Source organism: Cryptomeria japonica, chromosome 7 (genome assembly GCF_030272615.1).
Source record: "Cryptomeria japonica chromosome 7, Sugi_1.0, whole genome shotgun sequence".
NCBI classification, from domain to species: Eukaryota; Viridiplantae; Streptophyta; class Pinopsida; order Cupressales; family Cupressaceae; genus Cryptomeria; species Cryptomeria japonica.
In genome coordinates this window covers 807,439,369-807,465,866 of record NC_081411.1, presented here as the reverse complement: position 1 = coordinate 807,465,866, position 26,498 = coordinate 807,439,369, and the positions used below count along the sequence as shown (strand labels likewise).

Genomic DNA, 26,498 nt, shown 5'->3' with positions numbered 1-26,498 from the left:
AAAAGCGTAAAACCCTTTGCGTAAACAACAATATAACATCATCTCACCAAGTCTATCCATTGCAACGTCAAAACCTGACATTGGGAACATTGGGTTACCTTAATTGATCACATTGTTTAGCATTTGAGATCTCCTTATTCAAGAGAGAATAGAATACTTAGTATTTTATTCTGTGTTGGAGAGTGTCTTGAAACACACATCAACAGTTATCTTTCCCAAACGATGTTGAACATCCTTCCTCTCTTTATACCTTCTCTTCCTATGCCCACTCCTTGACTTTATCTCATACAATTCAGTTAAGATCATGTCTCTAAGTATGGGAATGCTTAATGCACTGTATTCATCATGAAAACTATCCATTTCATTGTCTTGATCAAGTTGTCCTTCCTCTCTGCTAGTTGCTCCTTTTTCCATAAATTTAGCCCTAAAGGTTCTTATATTAGCTGAAGCCTTCTAAACATCAGAACTGCTCTCTTCAGTTCCCTTAGAAGTTGGACCATCTCTCTCATGGACTCCTTTACGTTTGTTCTAGAATTCTTTGGCCTCTTTGACAAATTCTTATGAATTATCATCCTCCTCATCACCCCTAGAGAACCCCTTAATTTTCTCATGCAGTTGATAGCGTTGTTCCCTCTCACTCATCAATCACCCTCAGGTTAGTAAGATGCCAAGCTCTCATACCACTAAAATATGCCAGCTTTTTAAGCAAACAAATTTCTAATAGTATTCTCTAGATTAAAGAAGAAAAACAAATTTTGCTAGCTCAAATTTAGTTTCTCAAACCAACACATCACTCAAGAACAATGAACTATTCAAAATACTTTCTCAAAATGTATTCATTTCATACCATTCATTAGTTCAACAATTACACAATGATCAAGTACCAAGAACAAACAGAATATATTTATTATATAGATTGTCCACCCAATACATATATCTGACTGTATGAATTCCTATTGGCAAGAATACCTTCACTAGAATATTTATAGCATAGAGATTATTGACCTGAGACCTCCAAATATCTCCTCTGCCTCATAATGAAGGTGTCCATGATTGAGATTGTGTGCTTGCGTTTAGAGGTGCAAACACCAATCGCTTCCCTATGTTCTTGTGAGATTTATGCCTCACTCTCGGTCTCGTGTATACTAATCTGGTTGTGATCTGATGTACAAACATCCACTCACAATCAACTTCTAGATCCCAAATGCCATGCGATTCTCCTTACAAATATGGCGGGCTCTTGTGACTTTTGAAAGTGCTTCCTGTAGCCGCCTTCTAAATCCCACCTATACAGAATTCCAATCAGATAGCGCCAAGAAAAGATGTTTTCAGACTTTAGTGACTGATGTAAACATAGTTGAAAGCTTGAGAGTGGCTTGGGTTAAGGTTTTTGTCTTACCAAGTGCGAGATGCTCAGATTTGCTTCTAAGCTCCCATGCTGCATTTGTTTAATGCATGGAGAAAGAAAACCTTCCATGTCAAAAATCCTCTCACAATCCTCTATAAATACATAACTAGCACACATCGGCTAAAAGAAAGATAACTACCTCTCGAGCGGTGGGAACAAGTCAGCCCCAAGCTAAAAAAATTTATCTAATAATTATCATTTATTTATAAATTTAATCTAATAGTTGATTAAATGTTTATTGCTTTAATTGAACATAAAAAACTTAGCGAATTTGGCGGTTAATATCTGATCCACCACAAACAAGGCTGGCCAACCAGCCTTAATTATGGCTCATCACATGTAATTGCAAATGAATGAACTGAGCTATTTGTCTAGTTTGCATCCTAAAATATGGTGTATCTGCAAACAAAAATTCACTTCCAGAGGTCTGCATAAAAATCTCCTAAGAAAGGTTAACAAGAATAACACATGGCATAGTTATCACATGACATGTTTTTTTCATACTTAAGTACTCAACATAATGTCTCGACTCTTGCAAATGTTACCACAAGATCAACATCAAAGTCGTTTCACAAGCAAAAGACCACAAAATTAGTTCCAACAAAGTGTCTTAGGCAAGAAACCATAAACAATAGGTGTTTTTTCATTGTGTTCCTCCCAAAAAATTATGTGATTTCAAAAACTGCAATGTGCCCTCCTTAGTCCTCTCAGATTTTTGGTGGAGGTTGACCTACTATTGGGGTCTCGTAGGTCAGCAAGGTGGTTTGGGACCCAACCCGAGGTTGTGGGATCCAGTTTGGGAGCTTCGCAGGTCTTCCAGTTGGTTTTTGGGAGTTATTTCTATGGTTAAAATTGAAATTCTAATGTTGGCCTTATGTGAATAGTGAAAACTAAATAGTAACTGAAAAACATAAGGATGAATAGTGAAAAGTGACCCCCTACCTAGTAACTCGAGTTGTCTTTAAAAGGGGGTCATTTTGTCAATGAGAAAATAGACCCTCAAGTTCAATTTTAAGTTTTTAAGGCCAAAAAGTGACCCCTCTCATGGATCGAACTTCTTGGAGAAAATAAAAAGTAACTTTAATAACATTTGCTCTCATTCTTATCTCTCCATTTTCAGATCAGTAGCTTGCATGAGGGTTTCAGCAGCTTTGGGCTTTCAAGAACGCCAACTTCTAGAAGATTTGGGGGATTTGGACGAAAACCCATCTCTCCGGGTATCAGTTTCCATCAGAATACAGCTTCAATGTGCATATGGCAGCCTTCTTTGGGGATTTATGAGCAAATCTATCAGTTGGAGGGCAGATTTTCTACAATTGGTTGCAGGGCAGACCTTCTAGAGGTCATTATTATCTATTTCCAGCTCTATTTTAGTCAGCCGCTCCATTTTGGGTTGAAGGACTTCAAACCCTAGAGTGTATTTAGGGCTTTAACATTATTTGGAGCTGATTTCTATATTTCTATTGGCTGGAAATTTACATCAGACCTATGGGCACATGTTAATGGTATGTTCATTGCTCTTTTAAACAAAAAAAAAGTTTCTTGATTATCTTCCTTATGTGTTATGCATTTTGTTATGTTAAATCAGCAATCTCTTTTATGTAATATTCAAAAATCTTGCATAAACTTCAAAACCAACCAAAACAAAAAACAAAGACCAATCAAACCCATCCAAATATACACTGGCCAAAGAGTTATCAGCAAATAAACATTGAACATAACCTCAAATTTTGGATCAGACCTGGAAAAAATTGGATTGGGGATCTTTCAAAAACTGAAACTATTAATGAACCCATACAACAAACATACCACGTAGGAATTGAATTGAATTATTGCATTCTTATAGAAAAATAAAAAAGTTCAAGAAAATTAACTCAATTTTGAGGCTATGACAAAATTAAGACTTCTAAAAGTCTCAGGTTGAAATTGCGGCATTGCCTCTCGCCACATCATTATGAGATGAAATCAAGTTATTGAAGTCCCAAACTAAGCAATCACTCTTAGAGACAATGGCCCCACAATCCTCCATGTTTCAATTGAAATACGCAGTTCACCAAATGAGGGCTTTCTAAGCCTATAACTTGGGCCAAAATTTTGGCTGAAGAAACATGTCTGTCCACCAATTTGATCTCTCTAATGGCAACAACAGAACATATTTTCTCAATATACGCAACAATCTTTGTGCTTTTGAGAATTGTTATAAATAAAAATACTCATCTCTTACCGTCATTGCTGGGATTTGTTATGAACATGATATAAAAGATGCCAACTATTTTCCTACTCCAATTCTGAGTTTTTAGGTCTGAAATAATTGTCTTTGACCAGTGTATGCAGATTGGTGAATGGTTTTTGTTGTTTTTGCAATTTGTTATTTTTTTGTGTTTTTGAATGAGTTTTGAGAATGCTGATTGAGCTATTCTACTTAAATGAACAAATTCAAAACATATTTGACTGGAAATGAAAGAAATTCAGAATTTTTGAGTCCAATAACTGAAGCATGGATTGTATTAAGGCACATGGGTCAATTACATACCAATTCTATCAGCAATAACATTTTTGTAAGGTCTGATACAGAAAATAAGAATGAATTATTGACTGATCAGCAACTTCAAAGCCACCAAAACCCTAACACCACATAGGAAATTGTTGTTTCAGATTAAAGAATGGTACGGCTAAGATTGTATCAGTAATTTGTGATGATATCAGCTACCCTAGACCCTTGAACTGCAATTTTGTCTCTATAATTTGTTCCCAGCAGGATAATTTCATGAAACCCTAACCCAGTCGTGAAGGCAATCTGCAAATTTCCTTGGTTCTAGGCTACAGCCTTGCACCAAAGGCTGAAATAAGTCTGAAATAATGTAAAAACACGGCAGGGACTGCTGTATACTCCCAAAATATGACTGAGACTGCCGCTGATCACTGAAAATGTCCTCCAATCAACCAAATATTAACCTGCCAATGAGAATTATGATGAAATATTGCTGCTACAAAATTAAGGTTTCGTCCAATCATTGTATTCTGAGGGAGTTTTCGTTCCCACAGACTTAGCTCTGCTGCAAATCGTGCTCCAGAGCTCTGAACCTGCACTTTTTTCTTCAAACGATAACCTGTATAATAATAAAATGCTGCCCCCAATGTCTTTTAAACATGCCTCAAACCCTAATTCGAATTTGGGGTTAGGGTTGTACTTTTGGCATCATAAAACATGTTAAAATGTAAGTTTTTATTAAAAAATAACTTCCCCTAAGTGGTTTGACCCATTGAGGATCTAATTCCTCATTAAAAGTGGCCATATTATTAGGAAAATGTGCCAAGGGGCCACTTTATTATAATATAAAGTGATTATATTATTTCACTTTATTATTATTTATTTAATCCAACTTAGGAAATATTAAATATTTCCCAAATAATTCAAAAGCTGCTCATCTGGACTTAGAATCGAATTCTGACTAAAGCCACTTGTCCATGGATGAACTCTAAGTGTTGCAGGCTAACTGGCAGTGATCCCCCTAAAAATTAGGAATCCTCCTAGAAAGTAGGAAACTGTCGACAAAAATCTGGGAATGCTCAAAAGCGAACCAGCTCTGCTCTATGGCCCTCTGAGTGGTCAACCAGTCAACTCGTAGTCCTCCCTAAAAAATAGAACCCCTCACTAAAATTTAGGAGATAGTCTCAAATGATCCAGAATGGTTCCCAAACACCTCAGGACCAACTCTTAGTCATTCCCTAAAAAATAGGGATCCCTCCTAAAAACTAGGAACAGTCGTCTGAATGTCTAAATCAGCTCACAAAGCCCCTGCAAGGCTCCATGACTCCTGAATGGGTTCCCTCTTCACTCCACTGGCCTACAGGAACCAGATGATAGGCCAAACCTTGCTCAACTACCTGTCACCTAGGAAGGGGACATTACAGGATAGGATATTGAGATATTACACATTTACTTATCTATTGCATAAGTTACTAGTACAATTTCAAGTACAAGATGCAAGCATGGGGTTAACATGTTTTTGGACCTCAAGTTTAGAGCAGCTTGAGTGGTATATCACTACAAAAAAATAATAAAAATTTGCTTTACTGTTAAGATATAAACAAAATTAAGCATAACATAAAATTTTAAATATTATATGCATAAAATAAACCAAAAGTATAATAAAACACTATTGATGATTGGTAATTCTTTATTTGATGATAACTGATAATTCAAACTATAGAATAAGCCATGGTTATAACCGATAATTCCTTATTTGCTGATAATTAATAATTCAAAATATTGAATAAGCAATGGCATGACATTCTGTAAGAGTTTCTATCATCTTATATTTATTTTAAATAGGAAAATAGTTAATGGAGGTAGTCAAACTTGAGAGTTACATGAATAAAGAAACATAGTGCTCTTCAAAAGGAGCATCATATCAGAAATTAGTTCCTTAAAACCAAATGCCATACAAGTAGTGTTTCTCTGGGCCTTTGGGATGGGAGGGCAGTTTTGGGAATGCAACATTTTTCTAGATATTGGGAACAGTGGGGGGGTTATGAGGGGTGGCTATTAAAATGTGTATAGACACTAGTACTTTTAAAAAACTAATTAAAAGTTACTGTTAAAGAAGTTGCAATTTATCATTTATGTTAACAACAAGAGTAAAAAGAAGTTGGGGATGACCCCGCAGTGTAACGGTGGTTGCATGCTCAGTGTTGATACTGGGTTCTGTGTTCGAGTCCCACCCAAGCTAGTTTAGACGAAGATAGGTGGGTGACGAAGGTCGGAGTTGGGAGAGCAATCGTCGACAAAAGGAAGGTTGGTGGCAGGTCGACGGCAGCAAGAGGTATGCCACACAAGTAGGAAGGAAAGACGAGGTACAATGCATGGAGGAAGGTGATTGAGAGGAAACCGGAGTAGAGAGGACGAGGGGAGGCCGGAGGAGAGGTGACTTGAGGAGAGGAGAGAAGTAAGGAGGAGGTAAGGAGAGATAAGCAGATGAGAGATGAGGAGGTAAGGAGAGATAAGCAGAGGAGAGATGAGGAGAGATGAGGAGAGAAGGATGAAGAAGTAGAGAGGAGGTCAAGGGGTGGAAGATAGAAAGGTGGTCGAAGAGGGTGGAGGATAGAAAGTAGGTCGAAGATGATGGAGGAGGATAAAAATGATGGTGAGGGTGTGTTGTGACCTTTTCACACATTGCCCCATTGCTAACGAGGACCCCCTCTTTGCCGGCTTTCTGCGTTGTTAGGTTAGGGTTTTGGCTGCTTAATGGGCAATTTTGCGTTTCCTGTGCCCGAGTCTCGGAGTTTTGATCATGCCTAGTGTCGTCTAAGGTTTTTGAAGTTATAGGATCACGTTGCAAACGTTGATATTTTAATGATCCTAAGTTTTGCCTAAGTGTTTGACCTATTGAGCGTTAACGTGTTTTTAAACACGCGCATCAGTGATTTTAAAGTGCCAAGATATTCACAGACCTTTTGGAGTTGTTTTCTCGCTCCTAAGGTATTATTTAAGTTGATTTCACACTTTATTCCAATATTTTCCTAGCGTTCCGTTCATATTTTTGGAAAATTTGCCTAAGTCCAGTCTAAATTTAAAGTCTCTAAGTGATTTTGAGTGGTTAAAATGATAAAATCCTAAGGGAAATCCATATTCCAAGGGTTAAAGGGTCAAATTCCATGCTAGAGGTGCTTTTCCCCTCACATTCCAAACTACCCAACCCATTCCCCCACTCAAAATCCACACTACACATGGGTTTCCCCTGAAATCCATACTGGCTACTATTTTCCCCCACTGTTTATCCATGCCTAGGTCGATTTTCCCCTGGAAGTGCTAAAATTTGGCTAAGTGTCAGGATTTATCCAGACTACCATCGATTTTCCACCAAGAGTGCAGACTCGAGTGTAGACTAAAGTGCGGACAACGTTGAGGATGATTCCATGCTTGGGTCGATTTTCCACCAGGATTTTTGTGACAACTAAGTGCGGATTTTTGTCAGGATTTTCATCCAGACGGAGGTCGATTTTCCCCTGAGAACATTAAGTGAGGATTTTTGTCTGGATTTTCATCCAGACAGGGATCGATTTTCCACAGGGAGTATTTTGAAGAGTTTTGAGTCCGGAATTTCATCCAAACTAAGGTCGATTTTCCCCAAGGAGGTTTTTTCCAAGTTAAGTGAGTTTGGAGTGTGGATTTTTCAATCCAGACTACCATTGAATTTCCCCTGGGGGTGATTTTTTGCAAATAGAGTGGATTTTTGTCCGGATTTTTGTCCAAGCTCATATCGATTTTCTCCTGGGAGGTTTTTGTGTGCAATTTTGATGAAGTTATGCATGGATTTTTGTCCAAGTATGTATCGATTTTCCCTTATGGGGAATTTTTTGACGATTTAAATGATTTTTAAAGGGATTTTTCAATCCCAACCTATATCGATTTTCCCCTGGAAGCTTAATTTTGATTTAAATTGCAATATTTTAATAAATAGGCCCCATTTAATTGCTTTTAAATAATTATTAATGATTATTTAAAATTTAAAAGAAAAATTTAATAACTTGCAAATAATCATTTAATATTTGAACCTTCTAGAAGCAAATTAGGTTTTCACCAAGCAAGTATTTATAGAAGTGTTTTATCTCACATTGCTTGTGTGGTGAAAATGAGAGGTGAAAACAAGTATATGAGAGGAGACTTAGCATTATTTTATTACTATTTCTGCCAAGTGTCTCCATGAAAGCAATTTTTCTCCAAGTTGGGTGAATTTTTAGCAAGGCGTTTTTGTGAAGTGTGGGATTGAGGATTTATTTTCCTCCATTTTTTCCAGCTTGCTGATCTATTCCCCTTGGCTGCCATTAAAGACCAGTTTCAGAATTTCGATTTTGCTAAGTTTGGCGATTTTTTTTCAAACTTTAGCATTTTTTAGTGAAAATTGGCAATTTCATGTTTGGAGACAGGCAATTTTTTCCTCCACCATTTTGCTTGTTGTTCAGACCTTCATCACTGCAGATCAAGGCTGCCATTAATAACATTTTTCAGAATTCTACATTGGCGCCCTAGTTGGGAAGATTTTGATTTTGCTTTGGGAGTGATTTGATGCCACATTTTGGTGATTTTCATTTATGTTTGGTGGCAGCTATCATTCCCAGCCTGCTGATTCGCTTCAGATCTGAGGTTCGCTTCAGATTTTGACCTCCATTAATGGTTGCCATTAATTTCCAGACTTAAGTTTTTATTGCCGAGTCAATTCCAACTTAGGCATTTTGCATTTAGAGGCGTTTTATGGAGTTTTCTGTGCATTTTTTAGACCATTTTATCGCTGTTGCAAGTCTGAAAACTCCATTGTTAGGCGGTTGTCTTCAGAAATTTTCATTTCCAGCCACCTAACCATTTTGGCGAATTTGCTTGGAGATGATTCCTTAGCCATTTTTCATCATTTTCGGGGATTTTTTACTAGTTTGCAAGGTGCTAGTAAGTCTGAAGTATTCAATTTTCAGACTTGTCCTCAGAAATTAATTTTTTACCAGCCATACTTGCATTCCGGAATATGATAGTTTTGATCATTAGAACTGATTTTTATCAAGATTATGCACATTTTGAAGATTGCAACATGTTTTAAAAGTTTGATTTTCAAGTTGTCTTCAAAATTGTTGACCTCCATTGTTGACTGCGGAAGGTATCTTCGGACATTCATTGTGTGAAAACACAAACCTTTCACACATTTCCTTAGTTATCATTTATCCGATATACTCCTTTGCATTTTAGCTTGCATATTTTCTAAGCATAAGGAGGTATTCAATGAATTTTATGGAAGGCTTCCATGCCTTAGTGTTGTCACACTTTGAACTTAATTGCTAAAATTTACCAAGTGTATGGATTATTTTCCTGACTCCATGCTCTAAATAAGCTAAAATCTTTAGAAAGTCAGGAATTTTATTATGAATATTATTTTCCTAAATCTAACTACGAGCTTCGTACATGTGCGATGTCAAAGTCGGGATATAAGGAAAGGAAAGAACTATTGAAGATGTTGGAGACTGGATTTTATCCAGAGCTTAAGATTTCATCCAGATGGAAGGAGATCGCTGATACATACATGCATTTCCTAGACTTCGACCAGATGCAGCGTCGGATGTTTGGAGTCAGAGATCAAGTTCCTTCCCCAGCATATGCGAATATTATCAAGAGTGGCATTTTCCATGTCGTTGGATTTCCACAGTCCATACAGTGCAGTGAGCTTATCCTGGAGTGTGCACGATGTTACGATCCACTCACACAAATGATTAAGACTCCTAAGGGCGTTGTCATCGCCTACCTTGTTGAGGATGCTATTGCAGAGGTGTTCAGAATTCCACGCAGAACAGACATGAAGGATGTGACCAAGGAGGATTATGCAAAAAGATACACGAAGAAGATGGGTGTATGCAAGAATTTAATTTACAAAAAGTGGATAAATGAGCCTAGGTCTCATCATTCCAAGGCTCCCAAGACACTTATGTGAATAGATTTTAAGGAGGAATATAGTGATTTGATATTCCTACTCAACAGAGTGATGGGGATGCCACAGGGAGCAATATTTGATGGATGGATGTTCTACTTCATCCAGGATTGTCTTAGAGGAACACCAGTAAATTGGTCCAAGATTATAAGTGACAACCTAGATTTTCAGCTGAGGAATGTAGAGCAATCCAAGTCATTCGCCATGACTTCCTACCTAGTGTACCTGCTTGCACGGTTTGTTTCATACAGAGGATTAATATGTAAAGGTGAAGTCGGGAATGGGCAAGGACAATTCAAGAGTTATGAATGCTACCCCCAGCTAAGCATGCATAGAATTGGAGACTATAAGAGAGTGAATGATGCATTCACTATGTACATCACACGGATGCTGCAAGGCGGAATCCACAGAAGATTGTCCAAGGAGGCAACAGAGTTAATAGAAAAGTATGGATTGTGGTATATACAGTTTCCCACTTTCACATACCTCAGGATTCATGGGTTTCAATCTAAACCCTACAGACTTCCTAGGTATCCAACCGATAGAATGATATTGTTGGAAGTGGTAAGACAGCTTCTAGAGTTCGATGTTATCCAGAGAGAGAAGCACGGGATAGGAATGACATTCCCTATTTCAGTTGGAAAGACGTCAGAGGTTTGCCAATCCAACATAGCCGCCAGCACTGCGAGTGAGGAGCTTGCATTCTATCGATTTGCTACATACAAGAAGAGAGAAAGATTTGATCCAGACAAGAAGGTCGGAAGGATCAGGGGAGAGAAGTTCACTCACAAGATTGACATAGAAGATTATTGGGCTAACCTGATGGACGAGCAAGCAGTGAAGAGAAGAATGTGGTCCAGAATGTCAGTGGATTTCATGAGGAAGTGTGGACTTTTCCTCATTCTTGATCAGGTATTAGATGATAGAGATCATACACATCCACAGTATGAGAGTGAAATGAAGAAGGCAATCTATTGCTTAATTGGTCAGAGTCAGAGGAGATTGACCTGAATATATTGATGAGAGAGGTCTTGAATTTCTCCCGCCTATGGGTGGATATGCAGATGAATAAGTTAGTTGACATGGGTGTTCCCTTCACTTATGAAAGGATGAAGCCGGAAGAGTCTACTTTCGAGGATGATCAGAGGACTGTCAGTGATGTCAGGATTCATGCAGACGAAGAGAGTCAAGCTCCCAAGAGAAGAAAGAACATGTCAGGAGAAGTCAAGGCCAGAGGGAAGAAGGTTGAGGAGGTGAAGAAGAAACAGAAGACTATCATTCCTCCACTTATCATTCCTTCACCCCCTCCCAGTGTCTCATCAATCGAAGTGATTGAAGTAACAAAACAGAACAAGGAGACTCAATAGTGTTCCAACATAGTGATACTACCAGAGAATGTTCAAGAGTTCCATGCCACAGCAACATCTGCACCTCCTGATGAGAATAATGATCAATCAGACTCCCCTACCGTCCTTTTGGAAGTTAGTTTGGGAAATGAGGTATATGATTGGACCAAGAATAATCCTAATGATGATGACGATGGTATCTCGACATTGAAAGAGCTTGATCAAGAAGTATGTCTCGATGATGGTATGGAGATGGCTGCTATTCCTGAATGGTTGATGAGAAGTATGGAAAAAAGTAAACAAATGATAGAGGTGCAGCCTATTGATGATATTGATGACTACCTAGCTAGGAGTGCTAAGGGGAAGGAGCCCAAGAGAGCGGAGATTTTGTCACACATAGCTACAGATGAGACAGGAATGCGGATTGCGCAGATTGTTGTTCCTATTGCAGGCGTGACAGCGGAGATAGCTACTCCTATGGATTTCCAGATCAATTCAGTTGCCCTTGGTCGTACATCCAGAAAACAGGAATTCCAGGAGATTGGTGAAAACCTCCAGGCAATCGATGCAAGGTTAGGCAAAGAGGTTGCGGAGAAAGAAAGGTACAGAGAAGAAAATATTAGACTCGGAGAGTATATTGCAGGGACAAAGCGTGAAAATCCCACCCTTATTTCCCCTATTGCAGTTGACCATGGAATACATTCACACTATGAGGCAGCGAGAGGTACACACTCAAAGGTGGAAAAGTGGATTGAGAGCACAAGAAAGCAGGCAGATGATTTCCTTACTAAGTTTGTTCATGCATATGATAGGACAATAGGGCTTGTATTCAAAATCTAGTATTTGGATGGAGTTTGGGAAGAATTTCGGCCTATCCAAGATATGACTATTCCATGCCTCCAGGCTTTCAAGAAGATTCCTGATTCCACCTTGGTCAGCGAGAACATTGCGCACAGTGGAGACAGATACGATTTCCATGGCTGGTATTGTGCATTAGCCGTGAAGAAATCAACTTATGAGAATGCCCAGTCGAGTTGTATGGAGATGGAAGGATTAATTCAAGACATTCAGATGAAGATCCTTGTCTCGATTGAGGAATTATTGGGTGTTGATGTTAGTGATGCTAGTGGTTTACACTTAGCCGAATTAAGAGACAAGATGAAATTTATGTATTTTTGCCAGTTGGACTCTTTGAAGAAGAGTCAAATAGATGACTTGGTCTCTTTGTTGACTCATGTTCATAGTTCGCAGAAGCTCATGCCAGAATGGGAGAACACTTTGAATGCTTGCTCGGATTCACTGGACGTGATTGATTTACAGCAGGATACCTTGCCTAGCATTTCCATAGAGGAGTTAGATTCAGTATTGGCTAGATTCTTGGAGTATGCTAGGAGAGAGAGAGATGCGGGGAGGAATCTTCTAGAAGATTCCCTATTTGATGACTAGGTATCTTTTCATTGGGCCATATGTTGGTGGCGCCATTTTTTATGTAACCCTAATTAGGGCAATTCTAGGGTTTTGTTGGCATGATCTCGATCGTTGATCTTAGATCAATCTTGGCCATCCATTTTGTAAGAGACTCTATATATGCCTCTCTGTCTCTCATTTGTAGGGGGGAGTTTTTGTAGAATTGTTGGTATATGCTACAGCTATTTGAATCCTAATCATTGTTCAATTGTTGGTGATTTTGCTCTTCAAATGTTGTATTTGCATTCATGGTTCTCAATTCCTCCAAGTTAGATTAGAATTTAGATTAGAATTTATTTTCATGTACGTTAGATTGAGTGGAAGATTTGTTGAATTTATTCGTGTGGAATCCTTAGTCCATACCACTAGCCTCTTGCCGCCGGTAAGTGTGCCTTGTGTGGTCAACTAGAATTTGAGTAAGCATAACTTCAACTATTACGTGTCCGTTGACAAGCATCAACTTGGATGGTGTCAACGTTTGATGGTGATAGCCTGAAAATCTTTAAGTATAACTTAGACGATTGCACTAAGCTTGTGTCAATACCTGATTGTGAGACCTTGCCTGGTTTGATTCCACTAAATCCATTCATCATTTCCTACATTCCTAGGTTTAGAATAGATTTCCTGAACCCTAATCTTTTTCCCCCTTTTTTAGTGAGACGTAAATCCAAAGCCATATTGATGAATCTTAAGTTGTCAGCACACCTATTCCGCATCATTCATGATAATCCAAACATTTGCGTACGTCCCCAAGTGAAACACAGCGATTCACATCAACCATTGAGGTACCCACTCATCAAGACCTGACATGTAGAAACCTTGGAATCATTTTAGTTGATCTCATTCTTAGCATCTGAGGTAATTTTGTTCAAGAGAGGCTAAATTACCTTGGTACTTTATTCTGAAATGTTTTGTGCATAAAAAACACATCAACAGGGTGTTAAAAAGGAAGAGAAAAGAAAGAGCATAGAGTGAAGACGGAGAGGTGTTAATGCCTCGAAATCAGATATGATGTACTCAGGGATGGGGTCCCCCATTATGGCCCCATTGGTTTCAAGCTCCAGTCAAAAGCGATTACCGATAAAGAAAAGAGTAAAAAGAAGCTGTGAAATACATACATAGTTGAAAAATTAATGATCAACAACAAGCATCTGCAGTCTAATATTTATATTATTCATCAAGTTCAAGATACAAAGTACAAAGTAACACTAGCACACATGAAACAATAGCTACTCTAACTCATTGTCCATGTCAAATGTCATGACATGTCTAGACCTGCTAGACTGGTCTATTCCTCCTCTTCTCTTTTGATTAATGCAAAAGAGCACGAGCTAGGGTTTTGAAAGGCTTTTATAGGTTGGATAGGCTACATGAACACCCTTTTAGATTAAGGTTTAAGACAGGACATTTTTTTCTTTTCGTGTTTGTTTTTTTAATTTGATCAACTGTCTTGTTTTAGGCTACTAGGGATGCCAAACATCCCTAAAGGTCAAGAGATGCTTGGACATCACCCAAGCTGTCCCAGGGAGGGCCAAAGTCCCCCCCAAAGGAGAGACTCCCCACTCTGCAGGGATGGCCTCTCAGTAGGGTCTGAGCACCACAGACTGTGAAGGAACTTTTTACCACTTTTGAACCATCCCAAGAACATACAAGACACCTATCTTGGGGCTAAATATGTCTCCCTTCAACCTCTTCATTATGGTTAGTTGCATAGTTCGAAAACTCAGATTCAGCAACCAAAAATTTTGATTCAGAATCAGGACTCAGCAAAAAAAACAAAAAAAAGAAACTAATACATTTAGAGAACACACTAGTCTATTATGATCATCAATTTGTTATAATTCAAAGATTACATATGTCACATGACCCTTGAATCAATAAAAGACAAAAATGTCTTCTGCTAAGCAAAATAAGACCACAAAAAGTCAAAAAATGAAGTAAAATAGTAAAAATTGTGTGGTAGCTGTTGTATCCCATCCTCAGGCAAGTCCGTGCCAAGAACTTGCCAGTCTCAATGGAAAACATGGCAGAGTCACAAGGAAAACTCAGCTGAGTACTCACCGAGTTTTCCATCTATGGTTAGTTGTATGTTAAATTTATATCTTTTTTCATATGTTTTATAATGGAAAAATTTTGATAGTCAGGTACAGCTCAGGACCCTGAGTCATACTACTACCATTCCTGAGCAGGATCTGGAAAAATAGAACCCAATATTTACCCTGGTGATATTTGAAGCAACGACAATACCAAAAGCATACCAGTATGGATGCAGGTTTCTTTAGGGAAGTAACCAGTAATGCATTCTATGACTTTTCTAACTGAAAATGCTGAGATATTACAAGTTTATGTATTTATCTAAACCTGTTCTTATTGGTAATTGTTTAACCACTTTCCTTGTGCAGGATATAAGTGCCATTCCATAAAATAATATTAGAAGAACTCACAACCTGGAAAAGAAGCCTCATTACATACCGAAAGAAATAATGAAGAATAAACAGGAGTAGATAATTGTTTAACCAATCTCCAGGGAAGTAACCAGTAATGCATCTATAACTTTTCTAGCTGAAAATGCTGAGATATTACAAGTAAGTTTATGTATTATCTAAAACTGTTCTTATTGACAATTGTTTAACTGGTTCCCTTGTGCAGGTTATAAGTGCCATTCCATTAAATAATTAGATGAACTCGCAACCTGGAAAAGAAGCCTCATTATATATCCAAAGAAATACTTTAGAATAAACAGGAGTAGATACTTTTCCACACCCATGCCCCAACAGAGGGGCTAAGAACTAAATTTAAACCAAAGCAAACAAAAAGAACTAATTGAGGAAACAGCACACACATTAAACATGATGAAACAGAAAATAACAGTGTAGTGTAAGGATGACTTTTTAATGCTTGTATGTCTGTTAATCATTGTATATAGTGCAACTGCAAACACAAAAGTGCATTCATCTTGCTCCACAATTGGCCCTATCCTTCAATGGACTATACTAATGACTTAATATTCAGTACATATTCTAATTTGTAAATCTTATTTGGATTATAGAAATGATAAAAATGATTCATGAATGATCAAGAAAGTAACTTCTAAATGCGACCAAATAAAAAACTATAAGGTAACACTAAATCTATATAAAAACTTATAAGCATATATAATTGAAATCAAACTCTCAATTATTACAAGTTCACATAGGTAAATAATTGTTTTCCAATCCTTGAAACCAAAAAATACAGTTGAAAACTCAAAAATGTCTTGCCCAACTAAATAACATTTCAATCAAAGATTGGAATAAATCATCGTATCTTGGAGCCATAAGCTACAAATAAGATCATTGTCAATTGAAATTGTCCTGACACCCTGAAAGCCATTTATCGGAATAAAACACTAGGCATTTTAAGACATCAACCACATCCAGATATGCTCACATATGCTTTTGGAAAAATAAAATACCTGACAAACCAAATGTTGATCTAATTCTGGCCGCAATTGAAAAAATATCCCTCTGTTGTTCCCTACCTGCACTCACCTGTTACAATAGCTAAAGCAATTAAAGCTCATTACTTACGCTAATGCCCACAAATAACTAAAGGATATGAATTATGTTATTATTTTCATAAATACTGGTATATATCAAAAGAAGAGTGCATTATTCTAAACTAATACCGACAATATCAATCATTAAATAAATAAGAAAATCAGCTTACTACAATATAAAAAACAGAACAACAGACAACTGTTGGCTCCCTGTTTTTAAGTTAATCTCTCGTGGGCAGGGGCATGTCTGATCCTTGGCTAATCATAGAACTCCATATGAATAAAGCTATGCGTCTCTTACTTAATCTGATATATGTTGTGTTTTATGTTCATTTATGCAAGTATTAGTCTTATCAGATAAAGGGAAAAACAAACTGGCATTCTGTTAATTAAAATCAAATTCTCTTTTGGAATTGTAGATACAAGATATATATGCATAAGGCTGCTTCTTGGGTTCACCATTTAGCTAAATTCAATGAACAAGTTCATGATATATTATTGAAGACTCGAAGGCAAAGACAGGGAGCTTCATGATCAGTTTCAAGTCCCTCCATATTTTGAGATTGTTGATAAAGTTTGGCTCTTCTATTTCAGATTTTCAGCCTCTTTTCAGTGTTCAGATATTCTTCTTGATGTCCAAAAATGTACTATTAGGCACCATTCCATTAACCCATGGTTACAACTTAAAAGGACTCATTGCCAACTCAAACTAAGTGTATGTCCCTCCTAAAAGTACAGAGGAAAGGAGGGGCAAACTTCCTCTAAGCAGGGAAGAAATGATAAGACACAGTTGTGTGTGCTATTATATACTATCGAATATTGCACACATACTATTAACTCAAACAGGCTTATTGTTGATTTTAATTACTGTGGACATCTCAATATGTATAATTCTTCTCTTAGAAGCTTCCTATTAAATTATTGTAATATTTATACATACATAAAACACAAGTGTATGAAACATTATTGTATAGTTGTTGTTTGTGTTTTTGTCTCTTGTGAGACAATTCAAATTGTGTAATCTCATCTTTGTAAGCACTGTCAACATGTTGACCATTAGCATATTCAGTGGTTTCTTGTAGGCTCAGTTAGGGTTAGAGAACTCATTGGGGTTTTGATGACTGTTCAGTTAAACTAATCCTGTGATGACAAGTTTTGCATTGAGCTCAGTTGGTTGAGATTTGTGCTATGACCTATTCTGGAGAGAATTAAGGCCATTCGTATGTTTTTACTATTTTTAGTAAGTCACAATTTAGACACCAACTTGATCGGTTGACAATATTTCTATTTTGGGAATGTCAATAAATGCATTTAATGATGATATTTTGGTAGTTAATGTGGTGCAAAGTGATTATTCTAAATATTGTTAAAAAGTATTAAAGTTAAATTAAATATTTACTTTAGCATTATTTAATTTTAGAATGACTATGTGGGTGCCTAAAGGGGATAAGTTGTTTTAAATTAAATAAAGTGGACACCTAGAAGTAGGTGGCAACTTTGGGAGACATCAGGAGAAATTCAATTAAATTAAAGTACAAATCCCTAGAAAAGGGTGTCAGCTCTGGGAAGAGTATATATTAGGATTTTGAGCTCATTTTTCATTATGTGTGGATTTGATATTGAAAACAGAACTTTGCTGGATTAAACTTGTTCATCCTGTGGCTTTGTGAGGGCAAAATTCTTGCAAAGAACATCTACTTCATTGGTGAAAGATCCTGCCTCGTAGATTTATAGGTAGTTTCATTCAGGAATCATATCTGAACTTCAAAGAATAAATATTCGATTTGCTTCTTCTGAGATTGATGGTGAAGATCATAAGCATTCAAAGAAGGGTGAGAGTACAGATTTTTGGGAGCAGATTACATACTTTGAACTCCATTTGCTGGCTGTACCATTTGCCAATAGTTGATATTACACTCCAGCACGTGGGGTTGGTGAGTCAAAATGCCTCCATTTTGAAGGGTCTCTTTGCTACTTGCGAGATGCCTAGGGCAAAGCATCACAGAGGAGTCACGTTTGGAGTTGAAAGATCACATCTTGAAGGGTGAGGTCCAAAATCTTGGCTTCAGCTTGCTATTTCAGCTTCCTATATCTGTTCTGTACTTTCCAGATTTAATGGGTATGTTAGAAATGACATTTTAATGTATTTTGATGAACTAGGTAGTGCTTATAATGATGATATATTGTAAATCAAATACTGAAATCAAATATGAAACTATTTCCAGTTGTGGGTTAATTTCATTTTCAAGATTATTGAATATACTTCTATTATTCAATTGCTGCAATATTATTATCTCTGCAACATCTATTCTGCAATGTGTTTCATTCCAAACGCCATCAAGTAGTCAGAAAAAAAAAAGAAGAAAAGAAAAAAGTAAGGGTGTATATTACAAATTGGAACAGTATGTGAGGTATATTACAAATTGACCATTTCACACATTGCTCCATTGCAAATTGGGACCCCCACTTTTTTCAGCTTTCTAGGTTAGGTGCAGCGTCTTTAGCTATTAACCTTTCACTTGAGGAGGTGCAGTATTTTAGGTTGCCAGAAAGTGATCAAGTCAAGTTTCTCTCTTTGGGTTGAAGTGAGGTCAGTTAACTCTCGGGGCTTAAGAGATGGGCGATTTGGATGATCATTTCCTAAGTTACCGGTTCAGGTTTGGATTCGGGTTCGGATTCGGGTACGGATTCGCAGATTCAGCAAAAAAAAAAAATCTTGGGTACGGGTACAGGTTCGTCCGTACATATATATATATATTTTAATTATATATATATATATATATATATATATATATACCCATACACTATATATATGGTCAATATATACAATCCATACAAAAATAAAATATACAATGTGACTTTCCATACATAAATGATAAATCATAAATCATAAATCCATAGTTATTAATTGCCAATGCCAATAAATATTCATATATCACAAATGTAATCAATAAACTACAAAGTTACCCCGAGTTTCCGAGACAGGGACAGCGGGACGCATTCCGGGACAGCAAATTTTTTTGCCAAATTTGGGGACGGCAAAGGGGACGGCTATATAAATTATAGGAAAAATTTAAAATATATAGGAAAATTTCAAAATTCTAAATGTTCATATGAAAACATGGATAAAGCATGCATACATACATTATATTCATATGAAAACAATAAAACATGGATATAGCATGTGTATGATACTATGAAAAGTTGAAAACATTTTAGAATGTAAATTTTGAACATACAACATTGTTAATACTCAATAGACAATATGCAATTATGCATTCATTAATCAGAATTTCAATTCAGTCACATTGTCAATATGCATATCAATAGACTCGGAGGTTAAATTTTCCCTACTTCTATCGACGTAGTTTCCTCCCATATTTTTCAACAGGGGTTTGGGGGCAACGCCCCCAAGGTGGGGTCAAGGGGCATCGCCCCTTGCGGGGTCAAGGGGCAGCACCATATAGTTTCATTGTCAAAATTATGAATTAAATTAATAAATTTAAAATTTAATTAATGTTATCTTTTAATTTTTTTTATTTTTAATAACAATTTGAATTAATAAGGGGCCTATATTAGAAAAAAAATTTAAAAAATTGAAAATACAACTTTTTTTATTTTTTTAATATTTTTTAATGGCCTTAGATATGGGGGACGTCTGGCCATCCCCGAGACGTACGGACGTCCCCCAAAGCTAGGGCAGGCATCCCCCCGTTTCGGGGACGTCCCCTCAAAATGCAGGGCAATTTGGGGACGGGGGGAAACGTCCTCTGGCCATCCCCAAGTCCCCAAAACGTCCCCGGGACGAGGACGGGGGTTTTCAAGTCGGGGACGCGTCCCCGGGTAACTCTGGTAAACTAATAACTAAAGTCTAATATCATATTCATAATTTGCAAAAAAGATAATATTCAAGTTTCAAGTCTTTTTTTAAAAGTCATAAAGGGGCGAATTAGAGTTTTATTATAAAAAAACTATTTTTTAAAGTCTTTTTTTTATTGTTTTTTATTGTTTTTTTGACCCATGGGCCCCGTTTTTGAGAAACCATGGGCTCGGGTTCATGCGGGTCCTCCTGGGTTCACCCTGGTCCTCCTGGGTTCAACCTGGGTTCCACCCAAGCCCTTCCCAGGTGGCCGGGTTCCCTATGGGTCCTGCGAACCCGGCCACCTGGGAAGGACCAGGGAGGGAACCCGAGGAGAACCAGGACTGGCAAAGGACCAGAACCGGAACCCAGGCCAAAAGGGGAAGAACCGGTAACTTAGATCATTTCCTTTCATCATCAATATCATATGCCTCCAAAATCAGAGATAAAGTCGAGTTTAAGCATGGGGGACTGTCAAAGAAAGTTCAGGGATGATCAGGATGAGGACAGTCAAAGCATAGGAAATCAAGATGAGGGTGTGTTGATGACAAAGGGCCTTAAGATTGATGAAGTAAGTGTCTCTACCAGTGAAATGTAAGTGTCTCTATCAATGAAATTGCATAAGTGAGGCCACAGTCAATGACCCTCTAGAAGTTCGACCTACTTCATCCCACAATTAGTGACCCCCTGAAACCCTTGCCTTGCCTTAGCTGACAATCAATGCCCCCTCAAAAGTCCGACCTTTTTCGGCCAGTGGGGTAGGAAAAGTCCAATCCCTTTCTTGCTCAGTTTGTGACCCCTTGAAAGTCCGATCCATGATGAGGAAGCTCTTTGCTTAGAAAGATAGATATTTCTAAGGGTGAATGTTTGATGAGAATGAGGTAATTGAGAAAGCATAGGTAACATCTTTTTCTCACAGTCAATGAGGGGTCAAAACCCCGACCTTGATCAGTCGGTGCTACCTAAAATGTTCAAAATTCCTTGGATGATTGTCAATGCATGCTAAGAACTCTGCCCAAGGTTAGATGAAAGTGTCTAAGACAATGATTATGTAAAGATGAAGGAAAGATGAGTTTAATGTGTTAAGTGAGATGAATTCAACGAAAAAGAGAGATCAAGATGGATCGATAAAGAAGTTTGAAGGCATGAACAAAATGGAGGCTAGAAGATTTACCAAGGGTTGAACCACTTACTGTCAATGCCCCATGAGAAACCCGACCTAACTGAGGCATTGTCAATGACCATATAAAAGCCTAACCATTTTCGGTCAGTGGGGTCTCAAATGTCTGACCTGCCACTGTCAATGCTACCTCCAATCTCCGATCAGCCTACACTCGTAGTCAATGCCTTGTGAAAAGTCCAAATTATCACAGTCAATGACCCCTTGGATCTCCAATCAGCTTGCACTTACTGTCAGTGCCCTATTGAAACCCCAAACTTTCTCAATCAATGCTCATTGAAAAGTCTGAACTTCTCATGGAGTGTCAAAAGTCCGATCATGCTGGGTGAAGTCTTAGTTTGCCTTGAAAATCTGGTCAATAGGTGAAGAGGGAGCAATTTTCAAAACTGATTAAGTGAAAGATCAAAGGGTGACAATTAAAGCATGTAGAGGGCAAGAGTTGGAGGTTTTTGCTTCCATCTAAAGGCTATAACCAAGATCAAGGCAATGCCTCCTTAAAACCACGATTAGCTTGCAAGCACTATCAGTGCTCAGCAAGAAATCCGATCACTTCCAGCAAGTGGACCCTCAAAAGTCCGACTTACTTGTGTTGATTGTCAGTGAACTTCAAAAAGTCTGAACTTCTTGAGAAGCATTTCCAATCCGCTACTTAGAGTGCTAATAAGGAAGGGCGGGCCTCAGACCTGAAATCAAGTAAAATCAAACAAACCTGTTGTGATGTAATCACACATCGCCCCATTGCAAATGGGGACCCCTCTTTGCTTTTTAGCCTAGTTGTAGAATAAAGTGTCATAGTTTAGCATAGTATAGAGTGTCTTTTAAAATAAAAAATACAAAAAAATCAAAAATTCAAAAAAATGAAAATCATGAAATTTTGGCTAAGGCATGGAAAATAAGCAATGCCTCTCAAGAGTATCACTGCTTTTAAGCAATGCCTCTCAAGAACATTCCTTCTTTTAAGCAGTGCCCTTTAATGTGATTACTGTTTTTAAGCAATGCCCCTTAATGTCATTACTGCTTTTAAGCAATGCCCTTTAATGTCATTACTGCTTTTAAGCATTGCATTTCAATGGCATCGTTTTATTTAAGCATTGCTTCTCGAAAGCATTGCACTTTTCGTGCATTGCTCAGCACTGCTCCTAACGATGCAAGTCGCTCAAAACGATTTCAATACTCAATTGCAAAATGAGCAAAGCAAGTTCGATGCATCTCAATGGTGATTGATTGGAGGATATTGAACAAAGGTGGCGAACTTTGCAACAGTAATACGTTTGGTAAATCAAAGAACAAAGGGAAGGCATTCCACGATGCAGTCCATGTGCTTGGGTGAAGTCTTATTTCATGATCAATGCAAATGTGACGAAAGACTTAAATGATGATCAAAATTCATTAAATAAATGACCACCCAAATGCAATTATTTAAACTCGATGCCTTGTGACACTGTAAAGCTCGATACAACCCATTAAATCCAAAGTGGCCAGCATATCACAATCAAAGTATTATGAGTTCTAAGCTAAGCGATCTGTGATTTGAACACAAATAATTGATTAAGTGAAGGTGGTGGGCTTAGTAACGATGTTTTTGTTAATTCAATAAAAGAAAAGATTGAATTCAATGATGCGAAATTAATTGATTTGCAAAACTCGAAGCCTTGCAAAGCACATCATTTCGTCATATTTAATAAGGAGCCGTCAATCTTTGTGAGATAATTAAAAGGTGATTAAGGCACGGCAGGGAAGAGTTCGAGGTTGTGGTGAAGTCTTTGAAATAAGTGATCAAGAATACCATGCAAAAGGTACGTTTTACCTCTCCCATGCCACGATTTTGGATTGCCATTAAATGAAGATGGCATCGCATTTGATATAGAACCGCCAAACAAGAAAGATTGATTCAACATGATGGCGATAATTAAGTTCAATCAATGCAACAGGAAAGTCGCAATGTTTATTTTTAAATACCTATGAAATTGATTGCAAATATTAAAGAAGATGGTGCCTTGATTACCTTGTTTCAAATAACATTAAATAAGGCTGCCAAACAATATCGTGATGGGTTATCGATCTCCTTAAGTAGCCATAATTTAGAAATTGATCATTTCATTGATCAATTTAAAACTGATGATTACCTTTTAAATCACTAATTCCACCTCAACTGCTAATTTGATAATGTGAAGGATAGCGATTTTTGAATCTATGCGATTTGGAGGACTGTGTGTAACAATTATAACTTCCCTTCTATTTCCAGCGATATTGAGATTATTGTTTTGACAGCAAGTTCCTCCTCACAAAGGCCATTACATTCTTTTGATCATCACCATTTGCTAACCATTTTGAAGATGATGGCACTGCGACTATGAAGAGGACAATTTAGGATCAAATTGCAAATACACAATTGCGATTTCTGAGAATAGCGATCAGTATTCCATCATTCTCACAACAGCAATATTCACAGACAATGCAGGTCATAAAACAGTATTCAGTGATGAACCAGTTGGAAGCAATTGTTATACTCAGCGATTTTTTATCATAAGGATTGCGAACACAATCAATTCACTGCGAATTATCTTGAAGATCAGCAAATTTACCTACTAATCGCACCATGTCTTGACAACAAGTTCGAATCCTGATTCAAGATTTTCAGCAGTGAGTTATACTCAGTGATACCCATTCTAATCATACATTCTTTTGGCATCGAATTTCATTTTAGCAAGTTTACGAGGCCAGATCACTGGTAACATCAGCTACCTCAACGAATTACTCTTTTCAGCAGCGAATTCATTCATTTTGGGATGGCAAGTTTGTCATTGTTTTGTATCAGCCAACCATGATGATTCATTTGAAGCAAAGGTGGCGGCATTGTTTGTTTTAAGATAGCCATTTTTTGAACCAAAGTCAATTTCATTTGCCATTATTTTGATCATTGTATTTAATCAAATTCTCAGTTTTGAAGAGATCGTAGATCTGAGATAAGTTTTCCATTTTATGGGGAAACAGGCCTCTTGCTGTGACTCATTTGATTTTCTTTACAAGGATTTTGATTCATCTTAAGTAATCGATTATTTATTTGCAAGCAAATGTCAATATCGTGACACAAATTTGAACAACTCTTGCAGGTGCAGGACAACTGCGGCAAGGCAGGCTCTCATCAAGGCAAAAGATAAACGTCAACGTGGCACACTTAAGAAGAATTTTCACAATCTTGAATTTCCTCTGGAAATCCAAGAATCTTTGCCAGTGTAGCCAGATGAAAGATCAGGAATGTAGGGGATCGCAACAAGGCAAGATTCAGAAGAGTTAATCAAAGTTAGAAGATCGACGTGAGGAGCAACTATCAACATCAAGCACTCGCAAATGTTGAGTGTCAAGAGATATGCCTCATTCATTCACACACTTACGATGAGTTACAAAGACCGAGCAAGCTGAGGTGGCGCCTAGTCATCATTTAACCAATCACATCCAATCAAGATAAGGCGTCCAAATTCAATGAACCTAACTCATCTATCAAAAAGAAGATAATTACCATATGGACACAAAGTTTGATGTACCTAACATCATCATTCATAGGTTGAATTTTCTAAAAAGGGCATGTGTCCCATCAATTGTATTTGTATCATTGGTCGAGCATTAAATGCTTTGCAATAGGGTTTCTATCTTTCAATATAGGCCATTGATCTCAAATTGATCTGAGCTACTAAAATGTAATGAGAGCACTATAAAAGGCCTCACTTCTTCATTTGTAAGATTGATAGTTGATAGTTAGTAGCTAGAGTAGAATAGGAAGAGAAGGCAGAAATTGTTGTCAAAGTTGTAAACAAACTCCCTTTTCATTGAAGTTATGGCGGAATGTGTTGTTTCTTCTACAATGGCATGATTTCTTGTTGGATCTTCATTTTAAATATTGATAATTAGATGAATGGAAGACTTTGTGTATGATCAATGGTGAAATTCGTATATCCATACTACTAACACCTTGTCGATGGTAAAGTGCCTTGCGTGGTCAACTGGAATCATTCAGCTAAAGCTTAACTTCGATTATCATTTCTTCATTGATATGCATCAACTTGATGGTGTCTATGCTTGTAGTGATGATTTGAAAATCATAAAGCTACCCTTAGAAGATCGCACTAGCCTTCTAGAGATGTTCGCTGCATGTTGAAGCAGGACTTAGTTGAGTTTCATCAAAGATCATCCATTGCTCTTACATTCCTAGAGTTAGAATAGCTTTCCTCAACCCTTATCTTTTTTCCTTTTTTTTCAAGTCAAGTGAAATCCCATATTCCAGCATCATTCGAGCATTCAGGTATTCAATGTAAGTCCCCTCACAGGTACAGCAAATCACATCAATACCATTGAAGCTATCCAACACGTTAAGACCTAACATAAAAGAACCTTGAAGTCATCTCAAGTGATCCTTATGTGAATCTTCAGCATTTGAGAGTCTTTACTCAAGAAAGGATAGAGTATTCAATACTTTATTCTATGTCCAATGGTGCATCAAAACACCATCAACAAAACCAAACCTGAAAGCAAGTTCAAATCAGAAACTACAATCAAAATCAGGCACAAAATAAGAGATAAAACACTTAGAATACATTTCAGATTAAAAGAGTTGAGAAACATGTCTATATCAGGCATATTTGATGCTTCCTTTGTTGGTTTTATAGGCAGGTCTAACTGGAAGGAGATCAGACTAGCATGTTTAAGCTGGCAAAGCATATGAAAAGAAAGGTGGAGACTCATCAGCTCACCTACAACATCAAGATCACACCATTTGAGACTTCAGCATATGGAGGAGGGTCCAAGACATTGCAACACTCCATGTCTCAAAGCTCATGCAAGGCAGCGGATAGGAGAACTTCCATCACAAAGAAAGGCAGCACTCATACAAGGGATGATGAGATCAAGGATCCCGCTACATGGAGAGAAGAAGTTCAATAAGGTGATGCATTCCATTTCATCAAGATCCACGACTTTGAAGATCAACGTCAAAGACATCAACAATAACTCAATCATCATAGCAAGAAAGAACAAAACGTGGCAGCAAAGAATTGTTCCAAGTTCAAGGAAGCACAAGATTCACAAGAGCAAGCATGAGAGTGCATGCGCTAAAAGAAGAAAATTTTCACAATCTTGAATTTCCTTCGTGTTGATGGTGTTTTTATGCACGATCGAACACAAAATAAAGTATTGAATATTCTATCCTCTCTTGAACAAAGACTTCTCAAATGC

General features: G+C 37.5%; 1 protein-coding gene across 4 annotated transcripts in view; it reads right to left on the bottom strand.

The window, feature by feature from the left end:
* Positions 1-26,498, bottom strand: part of LOC131065601 (uncharacterized) — a 195,436-nt gene that overhangs the window by 145,050 nt on the left and 23,888 nt on the right. For 3 of the 4 annotated variants that reach the window (XR_009111454.2, XM_058000188.2, XM_059207815.1), the window contains exon 2: positions 16,147-16,222. Coding sequence is in view for 3 of the 4 variants with exons in the window: in XM_058000188.2 (XP_057856171.2) it covers positions 16,147-16,222 (76 nt within the window). In the remaining variant the exon portion in view is untranslated. Of the gene's footprint in view, positions 1-16,146; positions 16,223-18,097; positions 18,328-26,498 lie in introns of all 4 variants that reach the window. The other variant, XM_058000339.2, reaches the window with a different exon arrangement.